Raw genomic sequence first — 17,207 nt, 5'->3', positions numbered from 1 at the left:
TGTGATTATTGCTAATTGAAAACTGTAAAATTGAAAAGAACACCATGATAAAATGGATTTTTTCTTTGTTGTGTACCTCAACAGAGATGGAACATGTATTCCATGGTCTTAGAGCTAAGGCTATTTCCGACTATTTGGTTCTTCTTTTTAGGACCCCACTGGGCCGTGCAAGAGCATGGCTTCGATTAGCCCTCATGCAGAAAAAAATGGCTGATTACCTGCGTTGCTTAATTATTCAGAGGGATCTCTTGAGGTTGGTACCATTAACTCATGTTCATTTTTTTTTCATTTATATTCTCTCTTCTAAAAATGATCCAACCTGTAGTATAAAAGGATATATAAGATATAAAAATGTGACATAAAATACAAGAGGAGTAAAATGAAAGAGAGGAACTAACCCCAAATAGGAATACCATGGGGTTTTTATCAGCTAATATAGGAAAATTTACATATGTTCTGTTTCTAAGTTAGTTTATTTTTCTGAATTATAGTTAATTCTATGGATAAAAATTTGTTTTGGAATTTGGGGGTTAATTCTGTTTCTTCCTAGATCTTGAATGTCTAGTACAGATAAATGCTTCAACTGTGTTATGAGCACTGTTTAAACTGAAGGTCAAATATTTAAGACAGACAACCAGAGAAAGGCAATCAGTCTTTCAAGGGAGTGTACCCAGGCAACCTTTCATTTGTCCTTGGTGTTATAGTCTCTCTCTCAAACTTTTGAAGAGCATGTTCCTGTTTTTGGATTTACGTATGACTTTGGTTCTATATCTCAGTAGTCCCGTTTGTAAAATGAGAATATCCATACTGTAAGCTCTGTTACATTTCTCAACAATATTCTGAAGATTGAGGAGGACATGAGATAGTGGTAACTACTTTGTGAGTAGAGACAAGGGATTCTTAACCACTGAGCCACATCCCTAGTCCTTTAATAATTTTTTAAAATTTTGAGATAGGATCTTGTTAAGTTGCACAGGGCCTCGATAAATTGCTGAGGCTGGCTTTGAATTTTCGATCCTCCCTCAGCTGGGATTTAGAAGTGTTAGCCACCACGCCTAGTATTAGAATACCCTACTTCTTTCACAGGTCTCTTATTTGAACTTTTTTTTAAATACAGATATCCACATGTGAATCAATCAATCTATCTATCTATCTACCTACCTACCTACCTACTTTGCAGTATTGGGGATTGAACTCAGGGGCATCTCTACCACTGAACTGCATCCCCAGTCCTTTTTTTATTCTGAGACAGGGTCTCACTAAATTGCTGAGGCTGTCCTGGAATTTGTGATCCTCTTGCTTCAGCCTTTTACCTTGCTGAGATTATAGGCATGCACCACTATGCCTGGCTTTCCATAAGTATGTTTAAAAGATAACTTAAAATACACCTTTTTGGGCTGGGGATGTGGCTCAAGCGGTAGCGCGCTCGCCTGGCATGCGTGCGGCCCGGGTTCAATCCTCAGCACCACATACCAACAAAGATGTTGTGTCCACCGAAAACTAAAAAATAAACATTAAAAAAAAATTTCTCTCTCTCTCTCTCACACTCTTTCTTTTAAAAAAAATACACCTTTGAAATGCACTGATTTGAACATGGGCTTTGAAATATTTCGTTATCGTTTTTATTTTTATTTATTTTGGTACTGCGGATTGAATTGAGGGGTGCTTATCCATTAAGCCACTTCCCCAGTCCTTTTTTTAAAATATTTTTTTTAGTTGTTGATAGACCTTTGTTATTATTTATTTATATGCGATGCTGCGAATCGAACCCAGTGCCTCATCCATGCTAGGCAAGCACTCTACCACTGAGCTATAATCCCAGCCCTTCCCCAGTCCTTTTTATATTTTATTTTGAGGTCTCACCAAATTACTTAGGTCCTTGCTAAATTGCTAAGGCTGGCTTTGAACTTGCAATTCTCCTGCCTTAGCCTCCCAAGTTGCTAGGATTGCAAGCATGTGCCACCATAATTGGCTATTTTTATTTCAAAAAAATTTTTGTGTAGTATTGGGGATTGAACCCAGGGATGTTCTACCTCTGAGCCATGACCCCAGCCTTTTTAATTTTTAATCTTGAGACAGGATCTCACTGAATTGTCAAAGTTGGCCTCAAACTTTTGATCCTCCTACCTCAGCCTCCCTAGTTCTAGGATTATAGGGGTGTGCCACCATGCCCAGCTTGAAATGTTTTATAGTTATTTTCCACCTTAGTTTTTATCCCAAAGGTTTTAGTGAATCCTAGTTCTGAAAATTCAGTTCTAATAAAATGAATAATCAGATTAGCAAATCGCTGCATGTGCTTGTTTATTACTGAGAATTGAAACCAGTGTGTTCTACCACTAAGGTATATCCTTTTTTTATTTTGAGGTAGGTTCTCACTAAATTTTTGAGGCTACCCTCAAACCCATAATCCTCTTGCCTCAGTCTCCCAATTGGCTGGGATTACAGGCCACTATGCCAGCCCACTGTCCTGAAAGTCGGAAATATTTTAGGTGTCAGTGTTGCCTTTCTTTTAATCTCACTTTGCGGGCTGGGGATGTGGCTCAAGCGGTAGCTCGCTCTCCTGGCATGCGTGCGGCCCGGGTTCGATCCTCAGCACCACATACCAACAAAGATGTTGTGTCCGCCGAGAACTAAAAAATAAAAAAATATTTAAAGAAATTCTCTCTCTCTTCTCTCACTCTCTCTTAAAAAAAATTCTCTCTCTCTCTCTCTCTCTCTCTCTCTCACTCTCTCTTTAAAAAAAAAATCTCACTTTGCTTTTCTCTTTCTCTCTTAAAATTACTTTTCCTGTTTTATTTCCTTTAGTCCTTTTTCTTCCAACTTTTTAAAAACATTTAAATTTTGAAAAGTTAACATGTAGAAAGGTTAATTTTAAAGTTATCGAACACGGCTGGGAGCATAACTCAGTGGGAGAGCGCTAGTGTAGAATGCATGAGGCCCTGGGTTCATCCCATAGCACTGCAAACATTTTAAAAATAAAGGCATCTAATATGGATTGCATCCATGTCTGCAAGGTGGGAGATAAGTTGCTAAGATTTCAAAGTTTTATTTTAGAAATAAATTTGTGATTTAAAGTTTTTGTTCTTCTAATTTTCACAGTGAGTTCTATGAATATCATGCACTAATGATGGAAGAAGAAGGAGCAGTAATTGTTGGACTGCTGGTTGGTCTGAATGTAATAGATGCTAATCTTTGTGTGAAGGGAGAGGATTTAGACTCACAAGTAAGTGCAGAAGGTTTTCAGTTTGCACACTTACTCTTGATCGAGATGTCACTCCAGGTTGTAAACAGTGCTATTAAACACTAAAGAAAAATTAAGAGGGGAAAAAGAGTTGCATGATTAAGTATCATTTCTTCCCTTTAAATAAAAATAACTTTATTAATTTCAGGTTGGAGTGATTGATTTTTCCATGTATTTAAAAAATGAAGAAGATATTGGAAATAAAGAAAGGTATGATTTTCCTAAGTTATTTCACTTTTTTAAAATATTTATTTTTTAGGTGTACACAATATCTTTATTTTACATTTATGGGTGCTGAGGATCGAACCCAGTGCCTCGCGCACGCTAGGCAAGCGCTCTACCACTGAACTGCAACCCCAGCCCCTTATTTCACTTTTTAAAAAAAATATAGCTCTTTAAAAATCAATTTTAGATTAATCTATTTACATTGTGGTTTATGTCCATGTCCCCTGTCACTCCAACCCCATGACTCCTTTTTTGTTTCATTTTACTTTCTTTAAAAGCTTTACAAAGCAAAATGAGAAAAATCAGTTGGAAGAAGGTGACTTTAATGTGAAGTAGGACTTTTGATCATACCTGTACTTAATAAGATCCATTTTAAGAGGTGTGTTTTGTAATAATGCTGATTTATTTCAAAGTCCAATTATTTAAAATATACTAACAGTGTTGTTAAGTCTAGTATTAGTGAATAATTTATTGAACAAAAATTATGATTACTTAGTACACAGTTTATATCTGAGACTACAAATCCTTGAATTTTGTTTTAAAGGCAAGACAATGTTGTTTTCTGATAATTTTTTAGATGATTTAGATATTTTTCCCACCCTTCCAAATAGCATAAAGCTTCTTTTTCTCCCCTCTAGGAATGTTCAAATTGCTGCTATTTTAGACCAAAAAAATTATGTTGAAGAATTAAATAGACAACTCAAGTAAGTATTATGGATACCTCACATACTTATTAATATTCTTAGGCTTTGCTTTCAGTTTAAATCTTTCCTTTCTCCTAAGCTTAGTTAAGAAAGGGTGGAAAGAATATATAGAGAGAACAGAAATTAAGAATACATAGAATTGAGCTGGGTGTGATGGTGCGTGCCTGTAATTCCAGCAATTTGGGAGGCTGAGGCAGAAGAATTTCAAGTTCAAAGCAGCCTCATAAAAGCGAGACGCTAAGCAACTCAGTGAGACCCTGTCTCTAAATAAAATACAAATTAGAACTGGGTGTGGATCAGTAGTCAAGTGCCCCTGAGTTCAATCCCTGGTACCCCAAAAATGAAAAAGGTTTGGGGATATGACTCAGTGGTTAAGCACCCCTAGGTTCAATCCCAAGTTCCAAAAAAAAAAGAGATAAAGAAAAATGATTTAATATGAACAGAAAAACATTTTTCTTATTTCACCAATCTTATTTCTTACCAATCTGAGGGTGGTATAAAATTTGTTGTGTCTATAGATCTAAAAAGAACAGATAAATAAATAAAAATTGTTTGGTTTACTATAAATATTGCTGTAATAGATTATATTACATATTATTGGGAAAAGTTTGAGAGGATATTATCAAGTAGGCCTTGGACAACAAACCTAATAAATGTATAATAGTGTCCACTCCTTTTTTTAAAAAAATTTTTAATATTTATTTTTTAGTTATCGGTGGACACAACATCTTTGTTTGTATGTGGTGCTGAAGATTGAACCCGGGCCGCACGCATGCCAGGCGAGCGCGCTACCGCTTGAGCCACATCCTTAGCCCACACTCCTTTTTTTTTTTTTTGGTTCTAGATATTGAACCCAGGAGTGTTTTACCACTGAACTTCATCCCCAACCTTTTTAAATCATTTATTTATTTATTTATTTGTTTGTTTGTTGTAGTTGGACACAATTCCTTTATTTATTTATTTTTATATGGTGCTGAGGATCTAACCCAGGGCCTCGCACGTGCAAGACGAGCACTCAACTGCTGAGCTACAATTTCAGCCCTAAAATTTTTTATTTTGAGGGGCTGGAGTTGTAGCTCACTAGAGTGCTTGCCTCACATGTGTGAGGAACGGGGTTTGATTCTCAGCACCACATATAAATAAATAAATAAAGGTCCATTGACAACTGAAAAAATATTTAATTTTTTTTTTTTGAGACAGGTCTTACTAAGTTGCTGAGGCTCATCTATTCTCTGCCTCAGCTTTCCTAGTCGCTGGAATTATAAATGTACACCACTGTGTCCTGCTAGTATCCACTCTTGATCCACTTAGAAATACAAAACCAAATGTGTTTGTGTAGAGTTACATGTGTTTTGACTATATTCACGAAAGATAGTGTGTCTAGGTACCAGCCAAATGGGTACCTGCTGCTGGGTATCTCATATCCATGTTTTTCAAGCTATGTGTGACTTTGAAGGTTTGTTTCTAAGTTATTATGAAAATAGGGGAAACAGATTGGGAGTTGAACTGAAAAGCACTGTATGCTTCATTAAGCCACATGATTATAGACTGTACATTTAAAATTTATCCTTTTAAAAATAATTTAAATTTTAACAATATTTATTAATTTTGTGTGGAATTTCCATTCCTCAACTGGTAAATGTTACCAGTTAAATGTAAGAAGGACTCTAAGAAGACAATGAAAAATGAACAGTCCTAGGTTGATTATTTTGTTTTTTTATTATGGTGTTGGGGATGGAACCCAGGGCCTTGCACATGGTAGGCATGTGCTCTACCACTGAGCTATATCACCAGTCCTGGTATGTGAGTAGAAATATTGTTTTGCTGTCCTAGCCAAATAAGTTATCCTAGTAAATGAAATTTCCCACTTCCAGACATTTGTTCAGGATAGTTGGTATATGTCACATAATGAGTCCAGGATAACATTGATTTTCTTGCCTTCGTGAGTTTGTATGATTGTGAATGAGTTTTTTCTTTTGTTAATTTCAGCAGTACAGTCAGCAGCCTCCACTCAAGAGTCGATTCATTGGAAAAGTCAAACACTAAGCTGATTGAAGAGGTATTGTCTCCCAGTAATGGGTGATTTTTTTTGATGGATCTACTATTTGTGATCCTTTTCCCTTTTAAGTATAAAGCCATTAAGTGGATCTGTACACACACACTTTTATCATGATGGAATACTTGCATTTATAATTGGTGATTGTGAATTCTAGGAACAACATATATTCATAGACAAATTCCCAGTTATGCAAATCTGTGAGATACTATTGAGATACTTAACTTCTGAAAATGAGCGTCAGAGATGAAGCTCACATAGACTTTTCTATAGATAAGTTATGATTCTCATTTTAAATCTGAATGATATGTATTTAGATAGTGGATTGACCTATAGTTAGAAATTCTTTTTTTCATTGACACTGTGTGTCCCTGTTTTTCCACTATTCAGCTTACTTTTCTTCACAAGCATCATTGCATGGTTGTGTCTGCCCTTCTTCAACCCTCTCATGTGTAAAAGTCATCCCATTTGTCCTGGTTTCCTCTGTTGTGAATGTGGCAATCCAGTGGTCTGAGAGCTCATTCGAAGAACCAGAAACTTGTCTCAGCTGTCTTGTTCAAACTATTTGCAGTTATTTTTCTAGAAAAGTTAAAATCTATCAGTCAGGAGTGGTGGTGCATGGCTTTAATCCCAGCTACGTGGGAATCTGTGGATTGGAGAATCACAAGTTTGAGGCCACCTTGAGAAGTTTAGTGAGACTTTGGCTCAAAATAAATATCTACCAAATCAAAGAACTTTTGCTTCCTATTTTCAAGATTTTTTAGACTAGAAGAAGAAGCCTGTTATTAGTACTATGAACCCTATTTTCCACGTTAATTAAAATTCTTAATTCTTTAAGAACCGGCCTGTTCTTGAGGCTGGGGTTGCTCAGTGGTAGAGCGCTTGCCTAGCATGTGTGAGGCACTGGGTTCAATCCCCAGCACCACATAAAACTAACTAAATAAAATAAAGGTATTGTGTCCATCTACAATAAAAATAAAAAATAAAAAAGAGAATTGGCCTGCTCTTTCTAAATCATAGAATACTTGATGCTTTACAGTATTGCAATTCAAAATGTATCTTTATGTTGATGATTGGACTCATGGGCCCATTATTTCTGCTTACTAGTTCGTGCCTCTTCTTTTTGGTGCATGTGTGGCACTGGGAATTGAACCCAGGGATACTCCACTACTGAGCCACATCCCCAGTCCTTTTTATATTTTATTTTGAGATAGGATCTTGCTAAGCTGTTTAGAGCCTTGCTAAGTTCCTGAGGCTGGTTTTGAATTCGAGATCCTCCTACTTGGGCTCCCAAGCTGCTGAGATTACAGGTATGCATCACTGAGCTCAGCTGCCTTTTAAATTTTGAGACAGATTCTCTCTAAGTTGCTGAGGCTGGCCTTGAATTTGCCATTCTCCTGCATCAGTCTCCTGAGTTGCTGGGATTATAGGCATGAGTTACCATGCACAGTTATCCTGTTACATTTTTAATGATAGCACAACCTTCTTTTCTTATGTGTGTTTCTATTTTTACACAAGGCTTTATTATCATCTTGTTTAATGCATAATTGAGTACATATATATTTACTTATTTATATAATGCTCACAGACTTTTCATTCTGGACATATTATAAACCTCACAGTAAGCATAACATGATTGTTATAAGCATAACAAATAAGCTTAATGTGTTTTAATGACAAAAGGAAATAGTAGAAATAGTACAAGAGGAAATAATTTTTAATTGGTATTTTGGGATAATAAATAACACATTTTTCTCATGAAAATTTTTGTAAGTGTAAGACATTTTACTAGTGTTAGGATTTTATTTTCTGTTTATAGCCATGAACATAACCTGTAAGGCAAGATTGTTTAAAATCTTTTTTCTTTGTTCTTGTTTCATAATATTTAGTTAGCAATAGCAAAGAATAATATTATTAAACTCCAAGAAGAAAACCATCAATTACGGAGTGAAAATAAAATGATTTTAATGAAGACACAGCAGCACCTAGAGGTAAGTACAGACTGCTTCCAGACAGATCATCCTGTGTCAGAAATTAAGGGACTTTTGCTTAGTGTAGATATTTCTGTGCTATATTAATAGTAGTAATTATAGAATAAAAAGTTTGTTTTCTTAGCCAGTCATGGTGGTGCCTACCTGTCATTCCTGCTACCCAGGAGACTGAGGCAGAAGGTTGGCAAGTTTGAGGCCAGCCCAAGCAATTGAACAGGACTCTGCCTCAAAAATAAATAAATAAAGGTTGGGGATGTAGCTCAGTGATAAAGAGCTTTTTGGTTTAATTCCCAGCAACAAAACAAGACAAAACACAAGTTGTTTTGTTTTTTTCTTCCTAGGTCACCAAAGTGGATGTGGAAACAGAACTTCAAACATATAAGCATTCTCGGCAGGGGCTGGATGAGATGTATAATGACGCCAGAAGGCAGCTTCGAGATGAATCTCAGTTACGACAGGTAGTTTCCATTCAACTTAGTTAGCAAAATCCTGGGAATAATTTACCTTCAAGCAAGTACCATTTTGAATTGTCCAGTCTTTGATGTGGGAGATCAAATTCTTTAAAATCTTTTTAAAGAGAGAGAGAGAGAGAGAATTTTTTAATATTTATTTTTTAGTTTACATCTTTGTTTGTATGTGGTGCTGAGGATCGAACCCGGGCCACACGCATGCCAGGCGAGCACACTACCGCTTGAGCCACATCCCCAGCCCCAAATTCACCTTCTTAATGCTCTCAGAGTTTTTAATGCCCACTCTATTAGCATTTTTGAAACTGTGAGTTATAATTTATGGTTATAAAATGAATGAATTGTGATCAACATTGCAAAAAATGAAATAGAATTTAATTAAATATGCAAATATTGGTAAAGTCATGTTTAAAATTAACTTTTTTTTTAGCCCTTTAAATTATGTAATGTACAGAAAAAATAAATGTTCAGCCTAATCTATAACACTGTAACCACTACCCAGGTCAAGAGGAGAATATTGCCAGCTTTTTGTCCCCTTTTGCTGTTTGTAACATTAGGACACTTGTTTTTTAAAAATATTTATTTATTTATGTATCTTTAGTTTTTTCTTATGTGGATATATTAGTTTGTTTTTATGTGGTGCTGAGGATCAAACCCAGTGCCTCATGCATGCTAGGCGAGCACTCTACCACTGAGCCACCACCCTAGCCCCAGGAAACTTCTTAATCTGACAAAAATTCTTTAAAAAATTAAACTTATCTTGAGCTATCTTTGGTCTTTACTTGTTGCTTCATTAGCTTTTGCTTACAAAAAAATTAATACTGAATTTATGAGGCATAAAATATTCTTAAACATTAGAATAATAATGATTAACAGAATATAGAAGATATTTTCTTATTCTTTTAAAAATTTTTTTCAGTTGTAGATGGACACAATACCTTTGTTTATTTATTTTTATGTGGTGCTGGGAATAGAACTCAGTGCTTCACACATGCGAGGCAAGTGTTCTCTAACCATTTAGCCACAACTCCAGCCCAGAAGATATCTTCATTTCAGTAAAAAATGCATTTGAAAATATTTAAAATTATGTTGTTATAGACCTGGTTGATTTCCTTTAGTGGACTTAAAAGGATAGAGTAGTAAATCTTTTGGATCTCATTTATTGTCCTGTAGCTGATTTTGACATTTATTTATTTAGTCGTTGATAGACCTTTATTTTTAAGTTTTTTTTTATATTTATTTTTTAGTTTTAGGTGGACACAATATCTTTTATGTTTATGTGGTGCTGAGGATCAAACCCAGTCCTCACGCATGCCAGGCGAGCGTGCTACCACTTGAGCCACATCCCTAGCCCTGGAACTTTATTTTATTCATTTATTTATATGTGGTGCTGAGAAATTAATCCAGTGCCTCACACACGTGAGGCAAGCGCTCTACCACTGAGCCAGAACTGCAGCCCTGATTTTGACATCTTGAAGTGGCATGTGAATTGAAGATATGTTTAAATTGCAGGATGTGGAGAATGAGCTATCAGTACAAGTTAGTATGAAACATGAGATTGAACTTGCCATGAAGTTGTTGGAGAAAGATATCCATGAGAAACAAGATACTCTAATAGGCCTTCGACAACAACTAGAGGAGGTTAAAGCAATTAACATAGAGATGTATCGAAAGTTACAGGTAAAGAATGTTCAGTTCTTACAATTTTTCTTTATCTTTCTTTTCTCTCTCTCTCTTTTTTTTTTTTTTTTGTATTGCTCAGGCCTTATGCATATACCAGGCAAATGCTCAGACACTGAAATACACTCCAGCCCAATTTCTTTTTATATAAATTAAGACAAATATTTGTAGGAAAGGTTTGGTTTTTATTTTTTATTTTTTGGAGGGTACAGGGGATTGAACTCAGAGATAAAGCAACTCTGAGTTCAATCCCCAGTACCATCCCCTCCTCTCCAAAAATGTAATGAAAACATCAAGGAACAAGTTAAATATAACCTGTATGTATGTGTGCATGATGGGCTCTGGGGATTAAACCCACGGCCTTGCATCTGCTAAACACATACTCTAAATCACAGTTATCAAGAGCTCCTAGTATCAAGATTAAATCTTTTGGAAAAACTCTCAAATCTAAATTTGTAATATATTTTGGTAAACTTCTTCACACACTGGTCCTGAGAAAGATTTCAATTTGATTGAAATACTTTGTGATCATATTTGGAATTTTCTAATAGTGTGGTAAAATTGCTATTAAGTAGACTTGTTGCTGAAAGCCCTTTACAATTTAATTAATTTTTAAAATGGCCTGTTCTACATGAATTTATCCTGTTGTCTTCCAAAAACATTGAAGTTTGAGTTTTTTCTTTATTTTAAATGAAGACTAGTAGCACTATTTTATTTTATATCATAGCATTATTTTAATGTGTAAATTAATCCTGCTCATTTAAAGTAACAATCCCATTGCAAAATGCTGTAGGAAGCATAAACATTCAGGTTTAAAAATGAAAACCACTGTGGCTTTTATGTCTTTGTAAAAAAGGGTTGTGAAGATGGCTTGAAAGAAAAAAATGAAATAATTGCCCGACTAGAAGAAAAAACCAATAAAATTACTGTAGCCATGAGGCAGCTGGAACAAAGGTACAGCATTTCCAGTACTAGTTTCTTTTTTCTCCTTCTTCCCTCCTTTTTCTTTATTTAGCTCTGACATTTGCCACAAAAAAATTAGGAAGATATAGATTAGCACTTTTTTGTTTAAGCTGAACAGGATTTTGCATTTTTTGTTTTGGTTGTTGCATGGAATCAAGTTGCTTTATATTGGGCTGATTCATTTGAAGTCCCCATCTTGTAGATTTTTTTTTTTTTAAGGCCTAATGCCAGCAATTTTATGTGGTTCAGTCTATTACCTAAAACATACACAAACAAAAACGTGAAAAAAATTAATAGTGAACAAAATCAATGTTGGGATTATCCCTGATTGATTTCCATGCATATGAATTGTCATACTGTTTGCCATTCACCATCTCTTTATCTGAAATCAAGCATCTGAACTAGTTGTTTAGTTTTGCTTCTTGGAGCTAGGACCCTCAACCCAACCCAAGATACAATTTTGTTTAAATTGAATCGTTTTATATTGGCATTTTTCACTTTTATTGTTGGAAAATGTAATGTATTTCCATTGCCCTGTCATGTTGATGTCAACATATGTCTTATCATTGCTTTCTTTGAATCTATTTATGAAAAACATAACTATTAATGCTTTATTGACATGGATATTCTTTTATTGACATCCTCTTTCTTCTTTTTTCTTTTTTGTTTTCTTTATCCCCATTTTTACATTTTGGACATCTTTATTACCTTTTTCTGTCTTTGATTTCTGTCCATTCCATTATGAAGTGACAATGATTTGCTAACTCAAACTAGGACGATTGCAATGTCATTGGTGAAATGTGCCAGCAGTGACACTCAGGACCAGTACAAGCTGGTCAAAGATATATCTTTCTGAAAACCATTTGTGTTGAACAGACTGAAATATAACCCACAATTTTATAATATACTAAATAGAAAAGAATTTATGCTATTAAGTATTCTAAAAGGGTATTAGGAAGGAGCCCTGTACATTTCTTGGTTGGCTGCTGTGGTAGTACACTGCCATAAAGCAGACAGGTGCACTTGGATTTACAAAAATACATTCCTCAAACCTTGTGCACAAGGGCTGATTTGAGTATTGACCGTTTGGAGGTCAGGATTTTCAAATGCAGTTTTATCTTTTTAGCTACTTTTTGATGGAAAAATATAAAAATAAAATAAGTTAACTTTTGGTTTCACAATATGTTGGCACAGATATTTCCCCCAACATTGGCCCACTCTTTGCCTCATGACTCCCTTACTGATTTTTAAATATGTTTTAATATAGTTTACAATCCCGATTGGCCATCATTCTGTGCTTTAGCATTTTTCAGTTTTCCAGTTCCCTCTAGCCCTCTTTTGTGATAGCACAACTTCAAGGCCTACCTCACAGACTTTTATTTTACTTTCTGTGTCCTTAGATAGGAGCTTGGGTCCACCCCCACTGCCTTAATATTTTAATTTAAATTAAACTTAGAGATAACTTAGTAACTTAGTTACTCTCCTTTCCTTGGAAGCAGCATTTACACTCTTGAAATATGTGAGGGTTGCCCCATTAGTATGATTTTAAGGCTCTTAAAGAGGCTTTAAGGCTCTAGAGGGGCTAGAGATATAGCTCAGTTGGTAGAGTGCTTGCCTCACAGGCACAAAGCCCTGGGTTCAATCCCCAGCACCACACACACACACACACACACACAAAAAAAAAAAAAAAAAAAAAAAAAAAAAAAAAAAAGAAAGGCTCTAGAAAGGAAGAGGCAGGTTTATTTGGTTAGTAGAACAGAAATTTTTCTTGTGATTCCCTACAAGGAATTAATGTCCTTGAATCTTGGGAAATATTTTCTTATAAAATAATGAAGTCAAGTCTCAGAAATCTTGATGGCCAAGGGAGGTAGGGAGTGGAGCTAAGGCTGGGGAGAAGCAATGACTTACAAAGAAAAACAGGAAAAATTGAAAATCATGTTTTTAGCTAATTTTTAATGTTTGGTGGTGAGAAACAAAAATGAATGGTGCCAACTAGCACTAAATTCTTTTTGAATCTTAAATGCACACACACATATACACATATAATAGAGCTTTGGCATTATTTAGTAAATGCATAAAGATCCTCTAGGAAGGATCCTGCTGTTATTGGAGTTATTGTAGGTCTTTGCTCTTGGCCCCATAGCACACTTGATTCCTGGCATAGACATCTTAGCATAACATACAGCAGGTGGCTTCTTCACCTAGTATAGACATAAGTACTATAGTTTTCATGGTTTTGTAAAAAGGCAGTAACATACCTATCGATTCATTATGCTCTAGATAAATGGTAAAGACTGTATTGCTTTGCATTGTTAATTATGAACAAGAAATAAAACAAATTTGAAGATAGTATTCTGGGCATATTATATGTTGTGTTGAAAAAAAATCACAAAAACAGTTTCTAGACATTGTGTGGCTCTTTCACGTTTGAGTTTGTGAGTTTTCCCCCAAACTTTGTTTTCATTTAGAAATGTTTCTATTTCCCCATTTTTCTTTTATTTGTCTTCTTCACCCTTTTACACCCTAGTTCTAGCCTCAGTTTTACCCAAAGTTGATTTGAATTACACCAGATTGCAGCAAGCAGAGAAGGCGCAAATGGAAGCTGAAGATGAGGATGAGAAATATCTACAAGAGTGTCTGAGTCAATCTGACAGTCTGCAGAAACAAATCTCTCAAAAGGAGAAACAGCTGTGAGTATTTTGCTCTTGGAAACAAAAACTGTATTAATATGATCCACCCACCCGACCTTTTTGGCACATATGATAGAATACCAATGTTTTTATTTATCCAGTGATACCAGCCAGTATGTTCACTTAAAAATATATATATATTGGGCTGGGAATGTAGTTTAGTGGAAGAGTGTTTGCCTAACATACATGAGGCCCTGGTTTCAGTCCCCAGCCCTGAAAAAAAAAAATCAAACATTTAAAAAACTGTATTTATGGTAATATTTATGTTTTCATTCCAATTATTAATTTTAAAAAAATTTTTAAGTTATTGATGGACTTTTATTTATATGTGGTGCTGAGAATTGAACCCAGTGTCTCACACGTGCTAGGCAAGTATTCTACCACTGAGCTACACACTCAGCCCTCTCATTATTATTATTATGACTATTTTGGCATTGGGGATTAAACTCAGGGGTACCACTGAGCTGCATCCCTAGTCCCTAGCCCTTTTAAAAATTTTTTGTATTTTGAGACAGGGTCTTGCTAAGTTGCTGAGGCTGGCTTTGAATTTGTGATCCTCCTGCCTCAGCCTCCCAAATTATTGGGATTACAGGTGTGTACCACCACACCTGGCTGCATTTTAGGTTTTTTTAAATATATTTTTTTATAATTTTTAAATATTTATTTTTTAGTTGTAGTTGTACACAATACCTTTATTTTACTTATTTATTTTTATGGGGTGCTGAGGATCGAACCCAGGGCCTTGAACATGCTAGGTGAGCGCTTTACCACTGAGCCACAACTCCAGCCCCAACTTTATTTTTTTATGTGATCCTAAGGATTGAACCTAGTGTCTCATGCGTGCTAGGCAAGTTACAAACCCATCCCCTGCATTTTAGTTTTTATTTTATTTTATTTTTTTAAACAGTGTCAAACACCAAACTTTTTTTTTTTTTTTGAGAGAGAGAGAGAATTTTTAATATTTATTTTTTAGTTTTCGGCAGACACATCTTTTTTGTATGTGGTGCTGAGGATCGAACCCGGGATGCGCGCATGCCAGGCTAACATGCTACCGCTTGAGCCACATCCCCAGCCCTAGTTTTTACTATAAACATCGATATTTCCCCCCAGGAAATATGTATACCACTTTTGTTATTAAAAGCAAACAACAATGAAAAATAGAGATCTATGTATTATGTTAACATATCATTGAAACAAGCATGTATGCTGTGTACATTTCTAAGCTGCCTTTAGTTTTATGTTTAGTAATTCTATCAATAACAGATGGTCCCCAACATAGTGTTTCAATTTGTGATTTTTTTTTTTATAAAAACATTTATTTATTTTAGTTTTCGGCAGACACAACATCTTTGTTGGTATGTGGTGCTGAGGATCGAACCCGGGCCACACGCATGCCAGGCGAGCGTGCTACCGCTTGAGCCACATCCCCAGCCCCAATTTGTGATTTTTTTTACTTTATGATGGTGAAAAAACTATTCTGTAGAAAGTGTACTTTGAGTTTTGGTGACATAGGGTATCTGACACTCTGACCATCCTGTGTGGTGGCAGCAAGCCATAAGTCAGCCATGCCATCCTGAAAGCAAACAACCAATACTCTATTACTATAATATTCAGTAGGTTAGATATATTTCTTGTTTTTACATGTGGTTCTGTGGATGAAACCCAGGGTGTTGCACATGCTAGGCAAGCATCCTACCACTGAACTATACCTCCAGCCCTTAGGTGCATTTTTTTTTTTTCCTTTTTGGTACTGGGATTGAACCCAGGGGAGATTTACCACTGAACTATATCCCCAGTTTGCTGAAATACCCAACTGTAATTGTGGACTTATGTATTTCTATTTTTGGTTCTATCAGTTTTTGCTTTATTCTGAAGCTCTATTGTTTGCTGCCCATACATTTAGGATTGCTATGTCTTCTTGGTGGATTGACCCTCTGGTCATTATATTATATTCTTGTCTCTGGTAATTTTCTTCACTCTGAAGTTTACTTTTTCTGGTATTAAAATAGCTGTTCCTACTTTCTGTTGATTTATGTTTGCATTTTTTTCATCATTTAACTTTCAGCCCACCTTTATCTTATATTGAAATGAGTTTCTTACGATACCATACCATTTTTTTTTTTTAAAAAAATCAATCCTGCCAACTTGGTCTTTTGAGTGCATTTAGTCCTTTTACATTTAGTGTTAATTATTGATTTATTCAAGCTCAGATGTCATTTATTTATTTATTTTTGTTGTTGTTTTCCATTCCTCTGTTTGAGTCTTCTTGCCTTCTCATGGGTTATGTGAACATGAAAATTTCATTTTGGTTTTTGATTTATCTGTAGTGATTTTGAGTGTCTCCCCTTTATAGTTTGCTTAAATATTTTTTCTATATGTTTCAACCATTAAACATAATTAACTTTAAAAAGTCATTGTTTGCTCTTTTTCATCTTTCCCTTATTCTTTTTTCATTTCTTCATTCCTGAGGTTCCTTTTTGAATCTCTATTTTTCTTAGCCATTTTTTTCAGGTAGGTCTATTCTTTTAGGGTCAGTCTGTTGGTAACACATTCTATTTTACTTTAATTTCTGAAGGTTGTTTTTATTAACTATATCCCTGGCCCTTTTATAAAATAAAAATTTTGAGACAGGTCTTGCTAAATTGTCCAAGCTGGCCTTGAACTTGTGATCCTCTTGCCTCAGCCTCCTAAGTAGCTGGGATTATAGGTGTGCATCACTGTGGACTTTTTCTTCATACTCCCAAGGTCCCTGAGACAGTTCTTCTGCCCCAATCTGTTTTCTGTTATTAAAACTGGGAAAACTGGGTAATTTGACTTGTTCTGTTTTCAGGTTGGTTCATTCTTTCCGCATCATCTTTAGTCTTCTCTTGAGACTATTGCATTTTTCAGTTCTAAGATTTTTATTTGACTTTTTTTTTTTGTTTTCTCTTTGTCCTTGTCTTGTCTGTCTCTCCTTGATAAGACTTCTTATTCTTGAAAGTATAATTGGTCATAGGAACATTTCCAACATGACTGCTTTAAAATTCTCATTGTCTGACATGTTGGCATCTGTTGATTCTTTTTTCATCTGAGTTGAGATTTTCTAGGGCTTTGTATAACAGATGTTTTTCAATTGCATCTTGAATACTTTGGGTATTATAACATTCTGGATTTTATTTAGATCTGTTTTAGCAGTGACCCTTTATACCAA

At 35.2% G+C, this 17,207-nt stretch overlaps 1 protein-coding gene across 5 annotated transcripts in view; it reads left to right on the top strand.

Moving 5' to 3' along the window:
• RUFY2 (RUN and FYVE domain containing 2) overlaps positions 1 to 17,207 on the top strand; it is a 42,876-nt gene that overhangs the window by 12,944 nt on the left and 12,725 nt on the right. For 4 of the 5 annotated variants that reach the window (XR_014018909.1, XR_014018910.1, XM_081267330.1 and 1 more), the window contains exons 4-13: positions 152 to 253; positions 3,100 to 3,223; positions 3,390 to 3,451; positions 4,105 to 4,170; positions 6,160 to 6,229; positions 8,116 to 8,217; positions 8,559 to 8,675; positions 10,197 to 10,364; positions 11,221 to 11,318; positions 13,898 to 14,017. Coding sequence is in view for 3 of the 5 variants with exons in the window: in XM_081267330.1 (XP_081123456.1) it covers positions 152 to 253; positions 3,100 to 3,223; positions 3,390 to 3,451; positions 4,105 to 4,170; positions 6,160 to 6,229; positions 8,116 to 8,217; positions 8,559 to 8,675; positions 10,197 to 10,364; positions 11,221 to 11,318; positions 13,898 to 14,017 (1,029 nt within the window). In the remaining 2 variants the exon portion in view is untranslated. The remainder of the gene's footprint in view (positions 1 to 151; positions 254 to 3,099; positions 3,224 to 3,389; positions 3,452 to 4,104; positions 4,171 to 6,159; positions 6,230 to 8,115; positions 8,218 to 8,558; positions 8,676 to 10,196; positions 10,365 to 11,220; positions 11,319 to 13,897; positions 14,018 to 17,207) is intronic. The other variant, XM_081267329.1, reaches the window with a different exon arrangement.

This window comes from Spermophilus citellus, assembly GCF_964194105.1.
Source record: "Spermophilus citellus genome assembly, chromosome: 15".
Taxonomy (NCBI): Eukaryota; Metazoa; Chordata; class Mammalia; order Rodentia; family Sciuridae; genus Spermophilus; species Spermophilus citellus.
Note: the sequence above shows the minus strand (reverse complement) of the source record. Positions and strands in the feature narration are given on the sequence as shown.